Genomic DNA, 24,581 nt, shown 5'->3' on the forward strand with positions numbered 1-24,581 from the left:
TGGCTGAGTTCACATGCATTCTCCCGAGGTTAAAAGCACAGTATTTTCGGCAGTGTAGGCAGGTCCTCAGACACATGGGTGTGCTTTGGGATATAGAAACTGCAGTCCATCCAGCAGAACAATGTGAAATCCTTTATCTTATATGCTGGCGATTGTACTAACTGTTGGACTTCCAGCCTGACTCAAATATGTCTGGAAGCCATGTTTTCAATCTCTCAGGGCCCAGGTTTTGAGTTGAAAAGCACAATATAAATGTTTGTTCTTTGTTTGTTTGTTTTTTCTCTTTAGTCAGAGGCTGGGGAATGGAAGCCGGAAAAGGTAAAATTTGGAGCATGCGAGCAGTGTGAAAGAGCTGCCTCTTGGGGTGGTCTAAGCTCTGTGTGTGTGTGCGCTTTTGCTGGCAGCTGCTTGCTGTGCTCAGCTGCGCTGGATCTGACAGTAGGTGAAAGCAACTGCATTAGTGACAGCTGTAGGTAGCCTTGCACCCTTTTAATGAGTTTTGTTTATTCCCCATTTCCTGGGAGATCCTTGACAAGCAGATGGGTGATGTTGGCAATTCAAATCTCATCTCAGGTCCCTTTTATTGCTCTCCCGTCTGCTTCTCTTAAAACAGCTTGCTTGTCAGGATGGTTTGAAGGCAGAAGCTTGACTTGTGCCATTCAAGTTCATCCTGAGCAGGCAGATTTCTTGCTGTGACGTTCTGGTTTTTTTAGTCCAGGGGTAAATATGTCCGTGTCATGTCTTCCAAAGATCACTGCAGGCATCTGTTTCTGGCGGTTTGCCTCTTTAGATTTTTGTGCTAATTAATACTCTTTTCTGGTCCAGTTTTACCATCTATTCCCTACCCCTTTCAAGGCAGTGGATGTTGTTATAAGGTGTGCTGTAATTTGAAGACCACTGGATTTATTTGCAGGAGGAACTGGAGACTCATAAATGCAACTATTAGCACTGCAGATTCCTATCCAAACCTCTAAATGGGCCTTTGTTACTGTTTAAAGCAGGATGTTAGGCCGGAAGGGACCTCAATAGATCATCGAGTCCGACCCACTGCATAGGCAGGAAAGAGTGCTGGGTTCAGATTACCTCAGCCAGATGCCTATCTAACCTGCTCTTGAAGACCCCCAGGGTAGGGGAGAGCACCACCTCCCTTGGGAGCCCATTCCAGATTTTGGTCACTCTAACTGTGAAGAACTTCCTAATGTCCAGTCTAAATCTGCTCTCTGCTAGTTTATGGCCATTATTTCTTGTGACCCCCAGGGGCGCCTTGGTGAGTAAAGCCTCACCAATTCCCTTCTGCGCCCCCATGATGAATTTATAGGCAGCCACAAGGTCATCTCTCAACCTTCTCTTGCGGAGGCTGAAGAGGTCCAGGTGCCCTAGTCTCTCCTCATAGGGCTTGGCCTGCAAGCCCTTAACCATACGAGTGGCCCTTCTCTGGACCCTCTCCAGGTTATCCACATCCCTCTTGAAGTGTGGTGCCCAAAACTGCACGCAGTATTCCAACTGCGGTCTGACCAGCGCCCGATAGAGGGGAAGTATCACCTCCTTGGTTCTGTTCGTCATGCATCTGCTGTTACCCCAATAATTAGAACTATAGGGTAGAATGAAAGTTTTGTTTTCCAGCACGTGGGAATTACTCCAGTTGGAATTACCTTAATCATGTGCCAAATGGTCCCTAGTTTCAAAACTTCATGCCTTTAACTGGGTCTTAAAAATTGATTGTATGAGCAACTTAAATCCCCTTGGAGCTCTGCATCTGACCCAAAGGTAAGGCATCATTCTTCCATGCGCATCACTATACCGAAGACTGTAACTCTGTCTCATACCTATCCTTTCTGGTCATTGCTGTGACTAACTTTCCTCTTGTGTAGGAAGTAGTGTCTTAATCATAGATCACAGACTCATAGAAAATGATGCATGAACTCATTGCAACCTGAGGCCTTATAAGGGCCTTGGAAATATTACAACATCTGTGCAATGACCGTTGCCTTTAGATGACCTTTTACTGGGACTCTGAGGCTTCCCTGAATGTTGTTGGTTTTGCTTTTCCTCTGCTGTCTTTGTCCCATGGCTACTGGCTTCCTGTGGTCGAAGTTGTGAGTTCAAATCATTCTGTAAAAATTCAACTCTTAAATTTGCTGTGACGAGGAAAAGTCTTCATGAATATCTTCTCCTAAATGCATTTGAGATTTAAAACCCTGCTTCCTCCCATATCTAGTCTGTACAGATGTACAATTGACAGTGGAATAGAAATGTTAATACTAACTCAGCCTCCTTCTACTATATCAGTTTTTAGCAACAGTCTCTGTTGCAGCCTCAAATCAGTCTGAGATGCATGACTTTTTTTGCTGCTGCTGCCTCCTTCCATTTTTAGCAGTGCATCAGTGAGCTGACAAAAGAGCTTTGACTCTTGAACACACGTTTTGTTTGTATGACAGTAGTAGACAGTTTGCCCAATTGGGATTGGAGCACTATTGTGCTAACACCATAAAAATGCATGGGAAGAGGCCAGCTGTGCTCTGAGACCTTACAGTCTAACCTTGTTTTGTTACATTTTGCCTCAGTTTAAACAAACTGAGGGAATAAGGTGAGGAGGATGGGAGCAGCCATGAGTGGAAGGTGAGATTAGCTGCATACACAACTTGCAGGTTTGGAGTGCAATTCAGCAGTGTTTGGGATCTGTTAATGGTGTCAGTAATCCTTGCTGACAACCTGTCTGGTTATCATTAGCTGGCAAATTATCTTTAACTTCAAAGTAGAATAGGATCTCTGGGGGGAATGAAAGGAAGTTAAGATAGAGGCTTTAAACATTATTTTATGGTGGATGTTCCACACCAAGGTGGGGAGGAAGCACAAATGTTTTTGAGAGAAGTGAATGAATAGGCATTTTGATACTTGAGGATTTAACTAAGGGGAACACCAGGGTCAATTTGATTTAAATCAGATTGATTTAAATCAGTGGTCAGGAAGCCTCCATGTAATCATTGTTTTCTGCAAAAAGTTCATTCTTGTTAGAACCATAGAAAGAAGGACCGGAAGGGACCTGTAAGATCATCAAGTCCGGTCCCCTGCCATGGGCAGGAGGTAATTGGGCTCAAACAAGCTCAGCCAAGGTATTTGTCCAGCCTCCTCTTAAAGACTGCTAGAGATGGCAACTGCACCACCTCTGCTGGAAGTGTGTTCCAGATTCTAGTTACTTGTACGGAAAATAGGTTTTTCCGTAAGTCCAGCCACAACTTTTCTTCGACTAGCTTGTGTTCATTGGTCTGTGGCTTCCTGGGGGGTGCTTTTCTGAAAAGTTGTTCTCCTAGATCCTGGTGTACTCCCTTGACATATTTGTAGGTGGCTACCAAGTCACCTCTCAGCCTTCTTTGGCTCAGGCTGAACAAACCCAGATCCCAAAGTCTCTCCTCATAAGGCCTCTCCCCCAGGCCCTTGATCATGCAGGTGGCCCTTCTCTTCACCCTTTCGAGCTTGTCCACATCCTTCTTGAAATGTGGTGCCTGGAGCTAGATGCAGTACTTCAGCTGTGACCTCAGCAACCCCGAATAGAGGGGGAGGAGCAGCTCTCTGGATCTGCTGGCAACACATCTGCTGATACATGCCAGAGCTCTATTTGCTCTGGTGGCAACTTCGTCACACTGGTGGCTCATATTCATCCTCTGGTCAATTGACACCCCTAAGTCCCTTTTCGATGCAGTGCCAGCCAGTGGACCACCACCCATGGTATAGATACGGTGAGGGTTCTTCCTACCCAGATGAAGGATCTGGCATTTGTCCCTGTTGAACCTCATATGGTTTTGTTCAGCCCATAGGACCAGCTTGTCAGGGTCTTTCTGAAAACTTGACCTGTCCTCTGATGTGCCCACTTGTCCCCACAGCTTGGTATCGCCTGCAAACTTAATCATTGCACTTTTCACTCCCAAATCCAGGTCATTAAAAAAGGTATTAAGGAGCACGGGCCCAAGAACTGATCCCTGGGGTACACCACTGGAGACGGCCTTGCAGGATGGGGCCACCCCATCAATTATGACTTATTGGGATCGACTGCTGAGCCAGTTCCCAATCCACCTCACTGTAGCCTGGTCTAAGCCAGGACTCTCCAACTTAAATGAGAGGATTTAATAGGAAACAGTATCAAAGGCCTTGCTGAAATCTAGGTAGATGATGTCCACCTCCTGTCCCATGTCCAGGTGGTTAGTTACCTGGTCATAAAAGGACACCAGGTTTGTTAGGCATGACCTCCCCTCTACAAAGCCATACTGGTTGCTTCTCAATACCCCACCAGACTTGAGTTTGTGGTTGATGCCCTCCTTGACAATTTTTTCAAAGATCTTCTCCAGGACTGAAGTCAGACTGACCAGTCTATAGTTAGTAGGTAGGGTTGTTGTTTGATATAACCTTAATATATATTATTCACAACTTGGAGATAGATGTAGAAGGTACACACTATACATTTTAAAGCAGTGATTTATTTTGATATTTTTTCAGATTAATTTTGCAGCTGTGTTGGAAAACTGGATTATAATTTGGTTATGTTATTTACCAAAGCTAATTGATGCAAATACTTGTGAAGTCATTGGGTGGTGAAATATCTCAAGTTCACTAGATGAATTATAGATATTTGGGGGATATTTATTAGGAGGACATCAGATAAGCCACTGCAGCTATGTTATTAGTTTGAGGCTTTCTTCAAGACTTCTTCTCATATTTGATTTCTTCTCTCTTTTACAGCCTAGCAAGCCTGCTGTCATGATAGGTTTTCCCTTCTGCCATACCATTCCCTCACTAGATCTCAAATCAGTGAAGAGGCTGTACTCAGAAACGTATCCCTCAAGACTTCTGGGATACTCTGCTCAAAACGTTTCTCATGTTGCTATTGTCCCTCCCTACTTGCATTTAACTCCAGACTCCTCCTCCTTGCCCAGAATTACTCCGCCCCCAACAATCTTTTATTCATTTAACCTCTTGAAACTTTGCACTTTTAGAGAGAGGTAAGGGTTTGACTCTGTGAACACAAACTTTTAGAGAAACAATAGGGCTGATGGGTAGGTAACCAGGTCTGTTCTCTCTCATCTCCGTGTACTGCTGTTAACAAGGAGATTATCTCTGGAGACACAAATCCACAATTTGAGAACTGAAACTAAGCATCCCAGAGATGCTTAATGGGATTGTCTAGACCAAGCACTGATTCCCATTGGGTAGAGTGGTTTTCTTCAATTTTTACTAATCTATTGAGGAGCCTCTGGGAATCCCATAAGATTGGGCCCCTAATATAGTCCATGGCCTGTTGTGACCTATTTATAAAACTTTTCCAAAAAGGTTACATGAATATATTGTCTCAAATAGTATATAATTAGAAGTTATAATCCCTATTCTGTGATGATATCTTTGAGCTTTAACATATCTTAAATTAAAACTATCTTTATATAGATTTATTTTTTAAAGCATATTAAAAAATATGATTACATTTTAAAAAAAGGATTTAAATAAAAAAATCCCATCTTTTTTTATTTAAAAAAACCACCCCAAAACTTTGATTTTTATCCATCCTGGGCAACACATGGTGAAAGAAAAGGGGAAAGTTGCAAGGGAGGGTACTTTTGTAAAGACATGAAAGATCTTAATGTGGTGTGGAAGAGCAGGAAAGGGGACCTGTAGTGAAGAGTGATGGGAGGCCTACACAAAGTTCTTCTTAGTGTTCTATATTGCCAGGTGAATCATAGAAGTAGGGTCGGAAGGGACCTTGTAGATCTTCAAGTCTGTCCCCTGTCTGGGCAGGAAGAAAACTGGAATCAAATGACCCCAGCCAGGTAGGCATCAAGCCACTTCTGAAAGACCCCCAAAAGGCAGGCAGTCTCCCATCCAGGTCTGAACCAGGCCCAGGCCTACTTAGCTTCCCAGCCTGCAGAGAATAAAGCCTGCAGGAGGGTGTCTGTTCCCAACCTGCACAGCCTTGACCAGTCTCGACAGTTACAAAAGGCTAACCAGGTTAATGGGTAGACTGACGGTATTTTTTGTCCTTTGCATGGTTCTGTGTGGCTTTTTTGTCTCTTGTGGTCTTGTTCAGCTCTCCAGGGAGGTAACACTACAGCTTGGTTATTATCATGCAGAATTTGTCTTTTTCTACTTGTGAGGTAGCTAGCTGGGGAAATGTCAGGAGACCACAACTGGCTTGGAGTTCTCTGGAGCTTCCAGCAGGTGGCTCAGTATACTCACTTCTTAGTCTTGCAGTATTTCCAGAGTGAATATACATGGTGTGTAGGTCCAGGTAAGTAGTGGGACCATCTCTCTGTGAGGGAAGGGAGGACAGGGATTGGCTTGTCATTTCCCTACAGCCCTGGCATTCTTTTACTACAGCTAGCTGGAGCAGGCACATTGGAGTAGGAGTGGACATGAACTCGCAATCATTCTCTATTCCCCTGAGGATCAAGAAGCTGCTTCTATGTCTGCTGTGCTTGTGGAGAAGTGTGTTGATAATCGGACAAGTCTAACCCTTTTGAATGTTTCTCCTTTTTTTCTCCTTCAGATCCCCAAAGACGAGCATATCCTTCGATTCCTTAGGGCTCGTGACTTTAACATTGACAAAGCACGGGACATGCTCTGCCAGTCACTGACCTGGCGCAAACAGTACCAAGTGGACTACATTCTGCAGACCTGGAGACCTCCACCCCTTCTGGAGGAGTATTACACTGGAGGGTGGCATTACCAGGACAGAGGTAGGAAGCCATCTCTGCACTACTGCCACAGTATAGTGCTCAGTGAGACCACATAAGTAACCTGTCGCTGTGTAGAGCCAGTTGGGTTAACCCATCACACTGTAACATAGTGAAGAATCCTGTCATGATAAAGATTCCTAATGGGTATGAATGTCCTCATTGTTTGAATATTGCCTAGTTATTTTATATATGAATGGATCAAATCTAAGGCCACGTGTAGACAAAATGAGGGGTATGTGTGCACAACACTTTAATTGGGTTAAATGCTTTTGCACCACTTTAATGGTGTTGATGTTTGCACACGTCGGTGGCATATTGCGCCGTAATTCCAGCTGATGTAGCAAATTCGGCAGCGTAATGTGCCTCAAATGACTTGGGGTCTTGGGGGAGTTTTAGTTTGCTGCCCTGCAGCCATGGAGTGAAGCACCAGGCTCCGTGCAGCTCAGGGGCTCTTCAGGAAGCCCTACAGAGCCTCCCGCCTGGCAGCCCAGCGACCGCTCCAGCCACGAGTAGCTTGCCCTCCCCTCCCTGCCACTGGAGAGGCAGGTAAGTTCGTGTGTGCGCACAACACAGGGATTTAAAGGGCCCTAAATTGAAGTGGTGTTTTTAAAAACCCACTGCTTCAATTTTGGGCCCCCATTTTGTCTACACGTGCCCTAAATGTTCTTTTCACAGGAGCATATTTGGAACACCATTTCTGTTCTTTGAGTTTTTATGATGAAATCAAGTTATTAACACTCTTTGTAATGAAAATTCTCCTACTAACCTTTAAAGGACATATTCTGAGGATAAAACACAAAATTAGAGTCCTGCTCATTTGACCTTCAGCCTCTCTGAGCCTGTTGGCAAGGAGGTTGTGATGTAATCACCTAGTCGCACTGGATTGAGAATATCAGCATCTGTTGTGTATGGGTCATCTCAGGGCAATGTTGTCCTGGGATGTGTTTGGCCAGTAGCCTAGATAATGAACCACATTGCTCCTATCAACCTTTTTGAGCTATTCTATCTCTCAGGCATGTAGGATATTATTGTTCACAGGAAGCTGAAGTTACACTGGTCAGTCTGCATGCTGCTTTTCGGGGTTTTTTGCATATGAATTCTCTACAGAATCTTTTTCTCCTTTTGGTACTTCAGCTTTAATATTTTCCCTTTAACATTTATTCTCTGTTTTTGAAGATGGCCGCCCCCTATACATACTTCGCCTTGGGCAAATGGATACAAAAGGTTTGGTGAAGGCCCTGGGAGAAGAGTCACTCCTACGACATGTAAGAGATGCCTTCTTTTCTTGCCTCCATAATTAGTCCATATCACAGCAGCAGGTCAGCACAGGAAAAAGGAATCTCCTTGACTAACAGTTGGAGGGAAAAAAAAAAGGTTCTGAGGTTTTGCATATCAGATATCCTTGTGTCTCTTTCTAAACACATAGTGGTTCAGCATGCATTACATGGGTACTATATGAGTTATTACTAAGGCTATGTGGCTTGTTACCACATTTTATTAAATAAGGCTTTGGGACTGAATTCTTTGCAGTCCTAACTCCACTTCATCTCAATGAGTCATTCCAGAACTTGACTCTGGCCTGGTTCAGGAACTCTTACTGTAACTCAGAATGCAAAACAGAGGGAAAAACTAAGTGGAAACACTTAGATGTACTTGGGTTTCTTCTTTGATTAGCATCAGTTTGAATCCCACTCTAGGTGCCTGTTCTTGATGTGTGTGAGACATGAATTTTTAAGCCTAAGAAAGTTTAGAAAAACTATTTTTAAAGAAAAGAAGCCCGTTTTAGAAAACTGTTGTTTCTTGTTCTGCATAAATGAATAAGGCTGGCATGCTCCTCGCTGTTCATGAAGAAAGATTCATGTGGTTACCTCCAAGTTCCGTCTTAGAGTCTGGGGATAGCCACTGTCTTGGTTGCCAAGGTAATGTCAGTTGATGCTCTTTGTCATTTCAGGTACTGTCAATTAATGAGGAAGGACAAAAGAGGTGTGAGGAGAACACCAACCTTTTTGGCCGCCCTATCACGTTAGTATACATTTAGCTCTGCTAAGACCCCAGCAGGTGTTAATAACCAGGGTGGAAGTAACATTTTAGTTGCTTTTAAGATATTTTGACTGCTTTGCCTATTTTAGTAGGATTTTATCAAAATAAGTAACTAGAATTTTGGGAACTAAGCTGCAGACCTGGGGGGGGTTGGGGGAGAGCAATAGTGGACTTCACTGTAGATGAATTATGCAACCTGGTATGAGGCAAGGTGGGAAAGGAGTATTTGCTCCTCATTACACTGCCTAGCTGCTCTGCTACATCTGAGGTGGGCCATAGCCATAGCCAACCCAAGCAGGGTGCAGGGCCCAGGGCAAATTAGCCAATTCCATTCTCCCACAGATGCAAAGAAGCCGCTGCTGTCATTGGTGGTGGTGGCGGGGTAGCAAGCGGCCAGATGTGAAGCCAGTGGCGGTGGCGCGGAATTGCTGCTGTGCCCGGTTCTGTGGGGCCTGGGGCAGTTGCCCCAATTCGTCCCCCACTAGGGACGGCCCTGGCCATGGCTATTCTTAGAGACTGTATCAACTGGTTCCACTTGTACAGGATCACTTTTTAACTAATGCATGTTTTAAAGTACTGCCCACATAAAATAACTCTCTAGTGGCATGACCCAATGCCCACATTGTGCCTAGGTGATTTTAAATTAGCAGCTGGCCATTTTAATCAGTGCCTAAACACCTTTAGCGACTTCCAAAATGACCATCGTTCTGGGAGAAGGGAATCCATTTTCTGCTAGTAGAGCCAGTCTTCTGGAGAGGCCCTTGCCCTGAAGTCATCTGCTACTCAAGTGACAGTAGAATTGTTACTCCATTGTAAAAGCCAGTACCCCACTGGGTTATTAAACACTATCAGCTAAAGATTCCTCTGCAATGTGTGTTTTTGCTGAATGTGCAGGCTCAATTATGGGACTGTATTGAGGATGAATTAGGTCAGGGCTGTCAAACATGTGGCCCATGGGTACCACTTCCCCTTCCCACTGTTCTAGCTGCTGCACTAGGGTCTTCAGGCTCCCACCTCCCCCACCAACTCTGGCTTTAGCTTTCTGCCCCTGCCCCTGATGGCAGGGTAGTGCAGCCACAGAGCTCAAGGAACCTGCCACTCAGGGGTCAGAGCCCCATGTGGCACAGCGAGGGAGTGCCCACATGGCATAGCTTGATGCATGCATCAAGGGAGCACCCACCCAGTGCATCTTGGCAGATAGGAGGTGCCGGCAGCATGACAGAGGGTCCATGGAAGTTGGACAGACTTGAATTAGGTTATTGCTGTGCAGTGAGGACCTCTAATTCTTTGTGTTGCAGATCCTGGACATGTCTGGTGGATTTAGAAGGGTTGAACATGCGCCACCTCTGGCGGCCTGGTGTTAAAGCCCTTCTTAGGATAATTGAAGTTGTAGAGGACAATTACCCTGAGACTCTGGGGAGGCTATTGATAGTGCGAGCACCCAGGGTTTTCCCTGTGCTATGGACTCTGGTAGGTGAAATCTCTGTTGAACAGAAGATTAGAACAGATCCAGTTCTTATCTCCAAAGCTGTGTAGGCTCTGTGTTAGAGAGGGAAAACCCTTCAGATGACTTGACTTGTCAGTGGCCTGAGGAGAGATGAGCATACCTCTTTCTAGAGTTCTAGCATTGGCAGGAAGCAGGCCTTATTGGTGTTTTTTTGGCTTCCCTCCCAACTTCTGATGTTCCTCTAAAACTGAGGAGTTTGACAGAAGTCCTTTCATAGCACTGTGTGGCACAGCAACTAACATTTAGGCCAACTTTGTGACTTTGGGTGTGGACACATTTACTCTGTAATAATTTATTTACCTTGGAATTTACTCCATAATAAAAAAGCAGATGCACAATTAACTCTCCCCAGCTTGCAGCCTGAAGTAGGTGCTATTGCAGCATCTGGCCAGTTGGTGGTGGGAGAGCTGGTTTGGATTGTGCAAATAGAGACATTACTATAGCGGTGGACACAAGAATGCGTGCCAAGGTAGATTTCCCTGGAGTTATATTTATTTTTTACTTCTGAGGAAGTAATTTGCAGTGTTGAACAGCATTTTCTTTGGAATAAATGCTGTTTGTCATGCATCGGCTATATTTTTCCTTGGGAGTAAATTAAGAATGCTACAGAGTACATATGTCATGTCCCCATCCTTTGTCCTATAGCCACTGAGAGACTTTTTAAACACTGAAGCTCCTGAAGTTAGTGCTGCAGATGGTTTAAGAGGGTATGATATGCTGCTTTTAAATCCCAGTTAGAGAGCACCAAGGAACAAAGTATGGACAGCAACTCTCTCTGGGACTTGACGGTTGTCTGATAAACCCCAACGCAGTTCAGGAACAGTGAAGGGGAAGGGAAGGTGACTTCTAGCTTAATCCTATATGGGGAGAGAAATTGTATGAGAGGGTGTGGAAATGCTTTCATGCATTGCTTTTCTTTCTGGATACTACCTTTATGGTTTGTGAGCTTCATGCAAATGCTATTTGGTGTCCCTGTCAACTAGGTTGTCCCAACTGAGGTGCTGGGAACACTTTGTAATGTGGTGTGATATATTGTCTGGTTTCAGTCAGTGGCTTATAAATGTGTTCTGTCCATATTTGTTTCAGGTTAGTCCCTTTATCAATGAGAACACCAGACAGAAGTTCCTCATTTACAGTGGCAATAACTACCAGGGTCCCGGAGGGCTTGTAGACTACTTGGACAAAGATGTGATCCCAGACTTCCTTGGAGGAGAATGCATGGTGAGTTTCCTTTACTATAGAGCAGTGATTCTCAGCCACAGTGCCTTGAGATTCTTTCAGGGGTGCAAGGCAATGTTAGCATTGTTAGATGCATAAACATAATTCACAGGAGAAACCCAGAGATTTCCAATATGAATCCGTAGTGTTAAAACTATTCTAACTTTCTGAGTTCTTTGCAACAGAAGAACTGCTTGATCATTTTTCTGTAGTTAAATAAGTGCAAATGGCGGCCTTGAGTCTAATAAGTGGGCCCTTGATTCTAACGAGATTGAGAACCACTGCTGTAAAGTAATCTGGAAATATTCCATCCTCCTGGAGCCCTTACTACTTTCACACAAAATGTTGTAGCACAAAATGTTCCAGGCCTGACCCAGGCCGCACTGTGCTGGGTGCTGTACAAACAGAGATGATCCATGTCCTAGAGACTATAGCTTTGGAGTGGTGGTGATGCTAGAGAAGCTTTATGAAGGGCAGTAAGTTAGATGTTCTTTCTCTTCTGTTCTTATAACCAGGGATCCTGGCTTTCTCTGCATAAAAATCCCAAATTCTCTGATTGAAAAACCCTGATTTTCCATAATTAAAATGAAATGCCACTATATATATATATATATATATATATATATATATATATATATATATATATATATATAGGTATCCATTGAACACAATGGTTTATTGATACATTTACAATTTTAAAGCAATTTGGAAGCCTATCAGTGCCTCAGTAATCAGAATAAAATAAATTATAAATACCTATATATTTTGGCATTTGATTTTGTTTTTTTATCATGGACAATCAGAGTACCCTCTGCCCCCTTTGCTCACCAGGATGTGGGTCCAACTGTGGCTGCCTTCACCACTGCTTTGTGGTGCTGAGCAGCCCTGATATGCTGTTGCCTCTCACTCCTAAGCCAAAGCCCCCCCAGTCCTGCTGGTGTCCCTCACTCCTGACCCTGCCAGTGCCCTGCACTCCTGGCCCACAGCCCCCTACCCATCAGTGTGTAGGGAATGGGGTGGGTGTGTGGGGAAGAGGGGTGTGGACACATGCACATGGTGCCCCCTTTCCCCTGAGTCCCACTCCCCCCACCTCCCAGCTGCCCTCTGCAGACTGAAACGCTGCCAGCCTGCAAGGAGAAACCTGCTATTTCCCATGTTTTTATCCTTCAAAGGAGAAAACCCATGTTTTCCTGCATTCTTTTGCAGTAAACAGAAAACCCGGATCCCTGCTTATAACTCTGTGATCCTGGCAGTTGCATGGATATAAGGGAGAACAGCTTTTAGCCCCTGGGCAACAAAAGCTCCTAGTTAAGAGTTGCTGGAGCTCCCTTTGGGTGACCCAGGACTTTGTCTTTATCTTCTTAAAAAGGAAAATATAAGGAGAGGGCTCATTAACTTTGTTCTTCTTTCTTTTTGGGGAGAAGAGGGGTTATTTCATTGTCTCCTAGGAGATCAAGTTGGTAATCAAGTCCCACCCAATTGTATAGTGTCAGAATATGATTCTGCTGCTTCAGTTGTCAAAGGACAGTCCTAAAGATATCAGTGCAGGTTAGGTCTGGGGCATTCTTGGTATACTGTGAGGTGAAGTCAATGGAGTTATGGCATTGTACAGCAGCTATTCTTTACATTTTGCACCAGTGTTTCATACTGAGCAATTGGGCATTTGGGCATGCTGTGTCAGTAACTAGGTATTTCCCTAATTGCCAGTGTAGTAGAAGTTCCTGTTATAAACATTTTTCTCTCTCATTTCTTGCAGTGTAATGTCCCTGAAGGTGGGCTCGTCCCCAAGTCACTTTATCAAACAGATGAAGAACCAGAGAACTCTGATCACATCCGATTGTGGACAGAAACCATCTATCACTCTGCATGTGTTCTCAAAGGAGCTCCCCATGAGGTACAAGCCCTCGGTGTGCAATGCTGAGGAAGAGAGGAGGACAAGGAAGTGATTCCCAGGGTCTGATGGATACAAATTGACATTGTTCTGTTCTAGCTAGCTAGTCCTGGGGGTCCCAGTTATGTTCTGGAAGGACAGGTCTCTTCTGAGCATGCCTAGGGTCACATCACTAACATGTCAAGGTTCTAAAGAAGCGAAGAACAGCCATTTAGGATTTAGAAGCACTGAAATCAGTAGTGTCATCTTTTACCTGCCTACACTTCAGCCTGCTCTTCTTTTTCTGGGAAACCAGATGTCATCAGCTTCCACACTGATACCCTGGCTTCTGTTATCCATGTTTGCCTCTAGGATAGCAAGGGTGACATTGAGAGAGAGAGAGAGGGCTGGGAATACCCCTGACACCTAGACAGTCAGAAAGGTGAATATTGGAGAGAGAAGCAATTTGCCAGTTTCTAGCTTCTGATCATGAATTGCTATGACTCAGCTTGCTTGAGTTCCCATAAAACAGTTAGGTGGACTGTGGGACACGTTTTACCTTTCAGACAGCCACTCTAAAGCAGTCCTCCACTTTTGCTCTAGTTATACTTATTAGACCTGCTATAGGATGTAGCAAGAAAGACGTATAAGACACTTCTGACACGAGAGAGTTGGGATGAATGTGGATGAGTAGATTCCCTGTCACATAAGGCTATAGATGTGGAGGTTAGATAGGCATCTAGCTGGGGTCATCTAAACCCAGCACTCTTTCCTGCCTGTGCAGGGGGTCGGACTCGATGATCTATTGAGGTCCCTTCCGACCCTAACATCTATGAATCTGTAAGATGTGTTTTGTGCCCATGGTGTTAAAGGATCACTAAAGCATAATCAATCCAGAGTGAACACAGAATATGCCTTGCACCATTTGATTTAACTAAAATCTAACTTTATTAACACAAGAAATGTATTAATAGTTTGTACAGAGAGAGAGAAATACTTAATTCAGTGGTCTCACCCAATCCCAGATGTTACTCCACATCACAGAAAAGGTGGCCAATCAGTTCCTGAAAGTAGAGGGTGCTCATCTGTGGGTACTGGCTGTTTTCAGTTCAGATGTTAAATGATGAAACGCACCTAACTTCCTTGTTGCCCCCTTTTTATGCTTTTTCTTTAATTTTACTCCACTGATGACTCATCATTTCTGGGTACTGTTGATTGGCTTCCCTGTGATCATCCCTGGCTTCCCTGTGTTCATGTTTTTATCCTGTCAGCATATTCCTTTGTTCCAATAAACCCATCTCATACACGCATTTTAATCCGGTCTCTTACCGGTGTCTCAATTAACCAGACTCCTAATTTGGTCTGTCCGTCAAAACCAGAAATTCCAAGGGATCTGCTGTTGGGCACTGTCCAATTGGTCCCCTCTCATCATCTTTCATAAATATATCCAATCATGTCATCCCTCTGATTTAGTCTGTTAGTGCCAAGTTCATTTCATTTGAGCTATTAACAAGGCTCACACTATGCACACTTATGGTGATAACGCTGAAATATAGCTGCCTGTGAAAGGAAACTCAAGGCTAGCTGATAGTGCAGACTCAAGCAAAAGAAAAGTTCAAATAATAATGAAGCTATATAAAAGCTGAAGCAATGGTTAAATGAGGCTGAGTATAAAAGAAAAGTTCAAATAATACTATAATTCACCACTCAAGCAGGTGCAGCTAAAGCTGTGACAAGCTACCCTAGCAGATGGGAACTGAGATTAGCCTATGTCTCTCTTGGGAGATGTGAGATTTGTGCCAGTAATTGCATCTACAAGGGAAAGTGGGGAGGATGTTGGCTTCTGACTGAAGTTGAGCTTATACAGCTTATTTGTGCTGCTTCTTGTTTAGATAGTTGTGGAAATCTTGGAGGGTGAATCTGTGATCACCTGGGACTTTGACATCTTGAAGGGAGATGTGGTGTTCAGCCTCTTCCACTCCAAGAGAGCGCCCCAGACCTATCGCAAAGAAACTACTTTACCAAGTACTTCAGCTGCTGGGGACAATGTGCAGCTGATTGATAAATCTTGGGTTCTGGGGGTGGATTACAGCCGTATGGAATCCCCGCTGGTTTGTCGGGAAGGAGAGAGCATCCAGGTAGGACATGCCTCCACTTCTTGGTGTCTAAACAGCCACAATGAGCTGGTGTGATGTCTAAAGGGGGCAGTGCAGAATAGATGTGGAGGTTGAACAAGGGCAGAGCTTCATAGCATTTTTTGGAAACCTTAGCACACCCTAAATCTCATGTTAAAAACATTAATGGGTAAGAAATTCTCCACTGCAGGAGAAAAGAGGCATTGGTGAAAGCTATATGCATAAGATTAGATCCTGTGCATGTATCCAATAGTATTGTAACCTCTAGCTTAAACTCATTCTCTTCAGCATGCTCTGGAATGATTAGAGCCACTGAAAACTGGTAACATAAGTCACGGTCCAAAGCCCGGTGAAATGAAGGGGAGTCTTTCCACCGATCCCACTAGGCTTGGATTAGGTCTGTGATGTGCAAGAGGCTGAGATGTACCACAGCTTGCCACTGGAGTTTGATGGTGTGGGCCTTTTTGTTTTGACTTTAATTTTGAAAATATGAACAAAGACTCTTAAACAACCGTCTCCCACCCCACCAAGCAAACCTTCTCCTTCTTCCCACCAACCAAAGCTCTAATTATTATTCAGATGCATGATGGCCACTTGATGATGCTCTTTATCAATCTCTTCCAGGGATCTCATGTGACCCGTTGGCCTGGCTTTTACATTCTCCAATGGAAAATGCATGGCCCTTTGCCCTGTACTGGCACCAGCCTTCCTCGTGTCGATGATGTTCTGGCCTCTCTGCAGGTTTCCAATCACAAGTGTAAACTCATGTACTACTATGAAGTGCTTGCATCCAAGGATTTCAGGTAGGAGTCATATTAAGAGGGATTTACTGTCTGGCTTGCAATAGAGAACATGTCCAGCAGAGCTGAATGTGACTGGCAGTCCTGACATACATAACCTTTAACATGTCTGCAACTTATATTTTGTTGAAAATATATTAAATGGATTCCAGTTTACTGTTTTTTTTCCCTGATGAACTTCTCCCTAGGAGAGACTTCCCTTTGTGTAGTTAGCAGCAGTTAGCACTACTGTAAACTCTGCTATTTGGTCTGGGTGGAAATTAAAGTTTTCCCTTTTTAAGGATTATAGTTTGGTTCAATGTCCACATTCATTGTCCTCACTGCACTATGGCAAATGCCAATAGTTACTCTAGGGACTTGAAGGAGAGTTGAATGTACTCTTGGGAAAGCAGTGTCTAAGATTAACTTCATATCATGAATGTTCCAAGGTACTAGACAAAGCAGCCAAGCTTTATGCCTGATGCTGGAGAGGGGTAGTAGTCATGTGACAGAGGCTGCCAGCTGATTGAATGTATGTACCACCAACAACACATGCAGCACAGATGTACACCTTGATTTTTGAAAAGGAAGGGGGAAGAGAAGGGACACTTCTCTGGGACATGCTACAAAAGAAACTACCAGGAGAGAGGGAGAGTGTGTCTAAATTTATGGATGAGGGCAGTGGAGACAGAAGTGATGATGTGATTTGCCCAAGTACTACTGAGCTGGGGTGGCAGCAAAGAATCCAGAATTGCTTGCTTTAATAATTCAAGTGCATTCCCCAAAACTGTGATTCTTTGAAGTGTCTTAAGGAAAAGGGGAAAGTGGCTACAGTAGCTCAATGTGGCCTCTCAGTACCAGGAAAAAAAAGAGTTGGTTCTACTGTCAGTCACTTAGGGAGGAAAAAGGCTTACCCTCATATTGGTAGACTGAGCTTGTTGGTTAACATGTAATGGGCCATGCAGTCTTTTGAGATCTCTGGTTAACCTCTGCTCCACATGTCGTGTATGCTGCCCCTAGCAGCTCTCACTAGAACCTGTCCCCATGAGTTGTAAGTTCTGTATTGAATGGAAGGGTCCCAGTATCCATGGCTGTGACATTTAAATTCTTCCTCATGACATATAGGAGTGTGGACCACTTGGTATATGGGAAGATGAAGCTGGGGACAAACTAAAGAAAAATCACTTTCTGCCCCCTTCCAGGAATGAACTATCTCCAATCTCAGATATACTCAAGCATCAGTAGTGCAAGTGTGTAACAAAATGTCCATTTTTTTTTTGTCCCAGGGGATCCATGTCAAGCCTGGAATCTTGCAACAGTGGCTTCTCCCAGCTCAGCGGAGCTACCACATCTTCCAACCAATCCCAGAGTAGTTCCCATGTGTCCAGATAGCACAGCCTCTGCCTCTGCAGATTGCTGAGACTTTATACTTGGATTAGTTTGACTCCTCAATAGCTGGTCTGTTGACCAAAGAACCTGCAAGTGAATAGTCATTCACAAGACCACAAGTGGCTGCAGTCACAGAGAAGTTTCTGAGAGCTGTTTGAAACCTTTTGTCAGTAAGAGACTGACTTTTAAATCTGCAAACTGAATTCCGTAGCAGATGCCTGTTTATCAATTTTATTTTAACAACTCTGTTTTGGGGTGATTATCAGTTTGCATGGATCTGTGTATTACTGAGATTTCAAGGGCTCTTTCCAATCAGTCCTATTTCTACCCAAGGTAGAGGAGACTGATATTGCCTTATCTGTTATGACCGTAGACTAGATGAGTCATGTGTAGCAAAACTAGTCTAGTTTTTCTGGGTGCCTACTGTACCGTTACACATGACCAGGTATGGTGGGTACTGGAGGAACAGGGATTGGAAACAAGTTGTAAATATCTTAATACAGTGTGGTATGTTTTGGGGATCACTTCCAAGCTAATCCAAACCTGAGACCTCTCGCAATGGAGTTGGATGATTATGGAGATGTTGCTAGGAGATACCTTTTTTAAAAATACAGTAAGACCCCAAAATTGAAACAGTGTTTCCTGAAAAGCCCAAGCGGAGAACCTGCTTTTCTAGCAGGCAGCTTCTTTAAAGATAGACACTGTTTATTTTCTCTTTCCTCAGGTTTAAAAGCAATAATGAGTAGATCTCTGACCATCCCGCACAGTGGGAGGGAAGTGAGTCGCACTAAAAGGGCTAAGAAAAGCAATATTTTATTTCGTAAAGGCACAAAGTTTTAGAGCAGCACCACAGGGGTTGCTTCTCAAAACCATGGGCTAACCTGGAGAAGAGAGGAACTCTCTTTTGTAAAGTGCGTTTGCGTATTTAAACACATATTTATTCAAATTATAGTCACTTGTTTAAACATTTTTAACTTATTTATAATTTCAGTGAGGCATTTATATATATATATGTATGTATGTATGTATGTATGTATATAGGTAGGTAATTTATTTATTTATTTATTTATTTACTTACTTATTTACTTAACCTAATTGATTGCCTTTTTAATGAGCTGAACTTCAGGGTTTTGGGGTTTTTTGCTTAAAAAGAGAACTACTGATCATCTTCAATCCTACAGCTCTTACTCCATTTCTAACCTTTGTGATTGCTGGGCATCTTGATGTATAAGTGCTGTATTGATTGTACATGTAGCTGATGGTGAGCGCTGTCATCTCTTCTGTCACCGAGAGAGGGAGATGTGAGCAGGGACAAAACTTGTAAGGGGAAAATGCCTCTTAAAGATACGTAGAAAGTATCATTCACCACCAAATGGATGCATCACAAAGGGTAATACCTTTATAACTCATGTCAGAGAAATTAAGTGACAGAAAAGTGTACCCATGTTCTTTCCTCAGATAATAAGAGATTAGAAAAAGCACTGTCAAACACCAAGCTGCTGCTGGGTGATATTTAAAACTAACAGACATACACAAAGTATTCTTGAGGCAGGAGTTCACTTTCCCCCTCAACCTGCCAGACCAGGTTAGGAGAGATCGGATGGATGGAGGCTGAGAGTAGATCCCTGATGGTTCTCTGCATCTATTTTCTCTTCCCTCTGTCTACTGGTTTCTAAGCAAAAAGTAAAAACAACTTTGATTGATAATTGAATTGTGGTAAACAATTTATGTAGACTGTATTTTTAAAGGGACCTAACATAGGAAGTTGAGTACCAACAGGCATTTTTCAACAGGAGTTGGGCACTTACCTTCCCTGTAGGCCTCCTTGAAGGTCTTAGCTATAACTTTTTAAACAATGAATCCAAGTACCATTTGGGTTGATTTAACTGGTAAAGGAAACTCCAGTAATCCCCTTCCCATCCCAGGAAGGTGTAACCCCTTCTAAATAGGAAAACATACTGGGGGGAATTTCCCAGGTAGTTTTCAATGCTTGTCACTGTCACTGTTGATCAGTGAGGAATTTGCATCTCTGTTGGGAGCTACAGTTTTAATGGGACTACTTAACAAGGTTCCAGGTTGATGCTAAGGAGGACAGAAAATATTGGCTTTGCTGTGGGAAACCACTGGAAATCAAATAGGAGTGTTGACCAAAGTTGCGTAAATTACAATCCTCTTTCTAAAATGATTCATCATCCTATTTATTCAGTTTATCCTATTATTATCCTATGTACTGCAGTTTACTTTGTCCTGTTAAGAATCTTTTCCACTTCACAGGGGAACGGTATGCCCTACCCTTCTCTAGCTGGTTAAAAGTTCTATATCTCTTAATTTTTGATTGATGAGCCTACAGAAGCAAGTAAATTTGTGCACACTTGAATCCTCTCCTGAGAAATAGGAGCCGAAGGGTCTGATCTGTGGAACGTTGGCTCCTGTTGCCTTCTCCACATCGCGGGAAAGAGAAAAGTAAGATATCCTAGAAGTCAGCCTTCTGTTCACTGATGATCATGTCTGATGCTGCACTGTTTAAACTTTGCTGTGTGAATTGTAGATGTGGAACAAAGTAAAACTCTTTGAACCTAAACTTACATTTAAAAAAATTGACATTACCCATGTTGGAAAATAAGGTGCATGGTTTTATATTTCACAGCACGTTTTGTTGACTGGAGCGTGAGGTTGGAAGATAAATGTTCTGAGTTTTGTTCCTAGCTCCCCATCGCTCCCTGTAGATCCTTTAGGTCAGAAACTTCCGAAGCGGCCTCCAGTTTTGGGTGACCATCTATTGCTGCTTTGAGGGACCAAGTTTTGATGGTGCTGAGCACCTTAATTACCTGAGATCAACGCAGGTCTCACTGCTTAGCAGTCCTGAGGGAAATCAGGCTTGGGTAACCAGTTGGGCACTCGGATAAGGTTAGTAGATGTAAATTTGGACCTTAACCTCTTATTTCAGCTAGTCCATTTGTAAAATGTGTCTAATACCTACCTCAGAGAGCTGTTGCGAGATGTACTGTTTTATAAAGTGTTCTGAGAGCCTGAAAGGAAAAATGCCATGTAGGGCAAGAACAGTATTATTCTGGCTATAATGGGGGGAGGAGGGGGAATATCTGGTCATAAGTAGTCACGTCCATTTCTGAAAATGTGTCCTAGTTTAGGATACACCAGATTTGGGGGCTTTTTATATATTAGGAAGAGCAGCATTATTAGCTTTGCAAACAGGCTGAGAGGGATTTCAGTCCAACTGGCCCTGATTGGCAGAGCAGTGAAGCAGCATTCGTGGATTCTTCCAGTCCATGTACCAAGAGAACTGAAATGTGTCTTCTGGGGCATACAATAAAGCACTGTTGTAGTCTGTGTCAGGGAGACTTAAGAGTAAATGCCCTTTCCTTATTTATCCTCTCTATGCATTTCTCAATATCAGTATTGTGGGAAGAGCAGGCCTGTTTGCACTATTACCCTAAGAACTTGCATACCTCGGTACCTTTCCCTAAAAAAATCAGCCTTCTGAAAATTGGGTTGTGTAGCTTAAGTGGGGAAGCTAATTTTCTGTGCTGGAATGGAGGAGGAATGAAATGCCCAAGTAAAAACTACACTGTTAACTCTTTGATAGCTGCTGTGGAATTGGCATTAGTTTTTGGCTGAGCAGCCAGGAGTTGAGAGGGTTAACGCTGTCACTTTTGCCTAAGCAGTGCCAGTCAGGGTTTAGCCGTGTAGTTGGGATCCCCTGCAGTCAGTATTCAGCCACGGCTCTGCCAAAATCATTTTCCCTTCATTCTGCCTTCCCCAAACACAGTGCATTTCGGGGCATGTGATATGCAGGGAAATACGGTACATGGTTTGTCTGGAAAAATTCGGAGATGCAGATCTCTTTTGTCTTATTAGTGTTCACTGAATAATTTTCAAGCTCTGGCATGTTAGCTTGAACCATTCATTATGTGTGTTGCTTCAGACCACACATGCTGCATCTACTCCCTAGTTAGGTAACTACAGGAAGAATTTTCCATCTACCATTCATTCTAAGGTTCATGAAATTTTGGAATTTCTCACCACCCAGGGATTGTTTAAATAATGGCTAAGGCCCCAGAACCAATAGTAAGCCTCACTTGGGGTTGAAGCTGGAAATAAATTAATGGACCTTGGGCAACTCTGTAAAATTGGTAGCCCAGATATGCAGCCACACGATACCAAGACCAAGCCCTGCAGGGAAAGGATTTGTCAAGCTCTTTCTCTGTTTCAGAGTAATTTCTGGAACTGATATGTGACCTTTTGGCATGTTAATTCCACGAAAAATGAATGTAGGACCAAAATTGATTTGACAAGATGTAGTCAATGGTTTATAAGTACCTCCCCCCAATGGTTTATAAGTACTTTGCAATTGACTTCTCCCTTACCGACCAGTCTGAACCCAGACCTTTCATATAACACTTCAGGCCCCTTCCCTTTAAAATGCCTTGGAGATTTTGTTCCTCTGTTTAAAGAAGTTTTCACTCTGGGAACAGGATAGTGTCCTGTGTGTCAGCTTTCCCATTCCCACTCCCTCCCCCAGTCTCCTGTGAAGGACCTAAGGAAGCCACCAAAAGGAATATAGTGAAAATAATTTCCTTGTCATCTGTCAGTCCTTTTCATTTCCCACTCTCTACAGCAGAGCAAACCATGTCTGTTGCTCTTGCTAACCTGGAATTTTAAGTTCCTTAGGTTCTAGTGGACTGCATGTTGATGGGTGTAGTATGGTGACCATATTTTTAAGGAAATCCGGGACACTGTTTCAAGTGAGGGTGGAGCAGCATGGTGTGCCAGTTAGCTGGAAGGGCAGACACTGCTGCTGCTGTGCGAAAGCAAGACAGGTGCAATAGAGCAGTGCCCAGCCAGCCCCTGCCTCCAGCCATTGCTCAGCAGGTGGGCCAAGCACATGCAGGTGGCGTGGCACCTGCTCCAGTCCACCTGCCTTGCTCCCACACAGCAGCAGTGGTGTTTGCCCGCCTGCCTGGCGCACCTGCTGGACTGTGCCCCATGCCCCTGTTCACCTGCCTCTGCCTGTGGCAGTGTTGCTGACTTGGGGAAATTGCAGGGGGACACCACTTTCCCTAAGGTGAGCTCTGCTGCCACACACTTGTGTGCAGCAGAGTTGGTAGAGAAAGATGAGATGATGTTAGCTGGACTATTCTGGGACTTGTGTTTCAATTTTCACCAACCGGCCAAGATACCAGGACAGCCTGCAAATCCAGGACTCTCCTGGCCAAATTGGGACATAGACAGCATACAAGAGGATTAAGCCAGTATTAGCCTCTGAAGATAGGGCAAGGCATGTTTTTGTTTTCTATTAACTTGATCTCTTCCGATCTTGAACAGGGTGATGGTACTAGACTGGATGAAGCTAATGGACTTACATCATTTGAACAGCTTTTCCTTTGCACTTAAAATTCAAAAGCACAGGTGTCAATTTTAATCAGTGGCCATTTGTTTTAAGAAGGGCTGGTCATGTCCTGTCATGTGGACTTGCTCACATATATGACTTTGCTGCTGAGCTGCAAAGTAATTTTAAACTGGTCATGTTCATTGCATTTAAAAGTGGTAGGTGGGAAATGGGCCCGAGCCTGCAAGTCCTGTCTACTGAACTCAGGTGCTATGTTCTCACCATGTGTTGACATACCTGCAGCAGGAAGGTCACAGCGGTCCCTTCTTTCAAAAAAGCATTTAATTTCCTCCGAGTCCTTGTGCTAACAGTTTCTAAGCTGGGAGCTATTAATTGCAAAAAATGTAGATATTAAACTCTCTTCTTCAAAGTTTAAGACTGAAAGACTATATGAAGAGTGTTGCTGCTGCTGGTTTTGTTCTCCCAGAATGAATTTGTGAAAGTTCTTATAACCGTCCATAGAGCAGGTTAACTGTCGGCACTGACACAGGCCAAAGTGGTGTCATGACAGTGAATCTGTTTGAATGGCTTTGTAAGACTTACTTTCACACAGTTTGTCTGGAGAGAGTAAATGGGCATTATTATTTAGCAAACAAAGGTACTACCTTTCCCACTCACCTGGGAACCTTCTTTACTTTTTTTTTAATAAAAGGTTAAATTTTTGTCAAGGAGAAAAATCTTGTTTTGGGACCTCAGAGCACACTAATAAAATGCATGGTGCTTTATAACAAATTACTGGGCAGGAAATCTGATGCTAAAGGTACATTTAGTTATGGAAATTGTAAACTGGAGTTACAAGCTGTACATTTCTGCTCTCCATATTTCTGTAACTTGCAAATAAAGCCATCTCAAAAGAACTTGCTGGTTTGTTTGTTTTAGCTAAGCACTGTGGTTATGCTGTCAAGAAACTTAATTATCTGATGTTCTTATGATCTGAAGCGAGTAGAGTTTAATCTTACCATTTTATTAAACTTACTCTACTAGCAGCTGAGCTAAAACTAGATTTTTCTATAGTGCCACAGAACTGGCAGCCCTAATATATATATTAGGGCTGTCAAACCATTAAAAAATTTGATCATGATTAGTTGCACAATTAAAAAAATTAGTCCCAATTAATTGTGATTTTAATCACACAGGTAAAAACTCATAATTATGTGCAGAAAACCTTGAAGTTATGCAAAAGTATGCAGGTATTTTGTATGGTTGGAGGGGGGTGGAATTTGTGAAGGTGTGGGGGGCTGTGTGTGGTGGGGGTTGGGGTTGGAGCCCGGGGAGCGGGGTTTCTTCATATCCTAGAAGGGTGTGGGGTACTGTGGCTTGGGAGTGAAGGGCAGACAGACATGCATACATACAGATGCACACACAAACACCACCCAGCAGGTAAGTGTGGGAGTTAAAGGGGTGGCAGGGGGGTAGATCAAGGCCCCCACAGTAAGGGAGGGAGTGGGGCAGGGGTGGGTCATGGGACAGAGCTGCAGACGGCTCGTCCAGGGGTGCAGTGGGGGGGGGTGGAGCTG

The 24,581-nt window shown here is 43.6% G+C and overlaps 1 protein-coding gene across 1 annotated transcript in view; it reads left to right on the forward strand.

Moving 5' to 3' along the window:
• Positions 1–23,921, forward strand: part of SEC14L5 (SEC14 like lipid binding 5) — a 62,638-nt gene extending 38,717 nt beyond the window's left edge. Inside the window, exons 8-16 of the mRNA XM_059716838.1 lie at positions 6,530–6,719; positions 7,896–7,984; positions 8,671–8,741; positions 10,058–10,229; positions 11,353–11,487; positions 13,241–13,378; positions 15,247–15,492; positions 16,114–16,292; positions 17,555–23,921. Of these exons, the coding sequence (XP_059572821.1) occupies positions 6,530–6,719; positions 7,896–7,984; positions 8,671–8,741; positions 10,058–10,229; positions 11,353–11,487; positions 13,241–13,378; positions 15,247–15,492; positions 16,114–16,292; positions 17,555–17,660 (1,326 nt within the window). The 3' untranslated portion in view covers positions 17,661–23,921. The remainder of the gene's footprint in view (positions 1–6,529; positions 6,720–7,895; positions 7,985–8,670; positions 8,742–10,057; positions 10,230–11,352; positions 11,488–13,240; positions 13,379–15,246; positions 15,493–16,113; positions 16,293–17,554) is intronic.
• Positions 23,922–24,581: the final 660 nt, after the last annotated feature.

This window comes from Alligator mississippiensis, chromosome 13 (genome assembly GCF_030867095.1).
Source record: "Alligator mississippiensis isolate rAllMis1 chromosome 13, rAllMis1, whole genome shotgun sequence".
NCBI classification, from domain to species: Eukaryota; Metazoa; Chordata; order Crocodylia; family Alligatoridae; genus Alligator; species Alligator mississippiensis.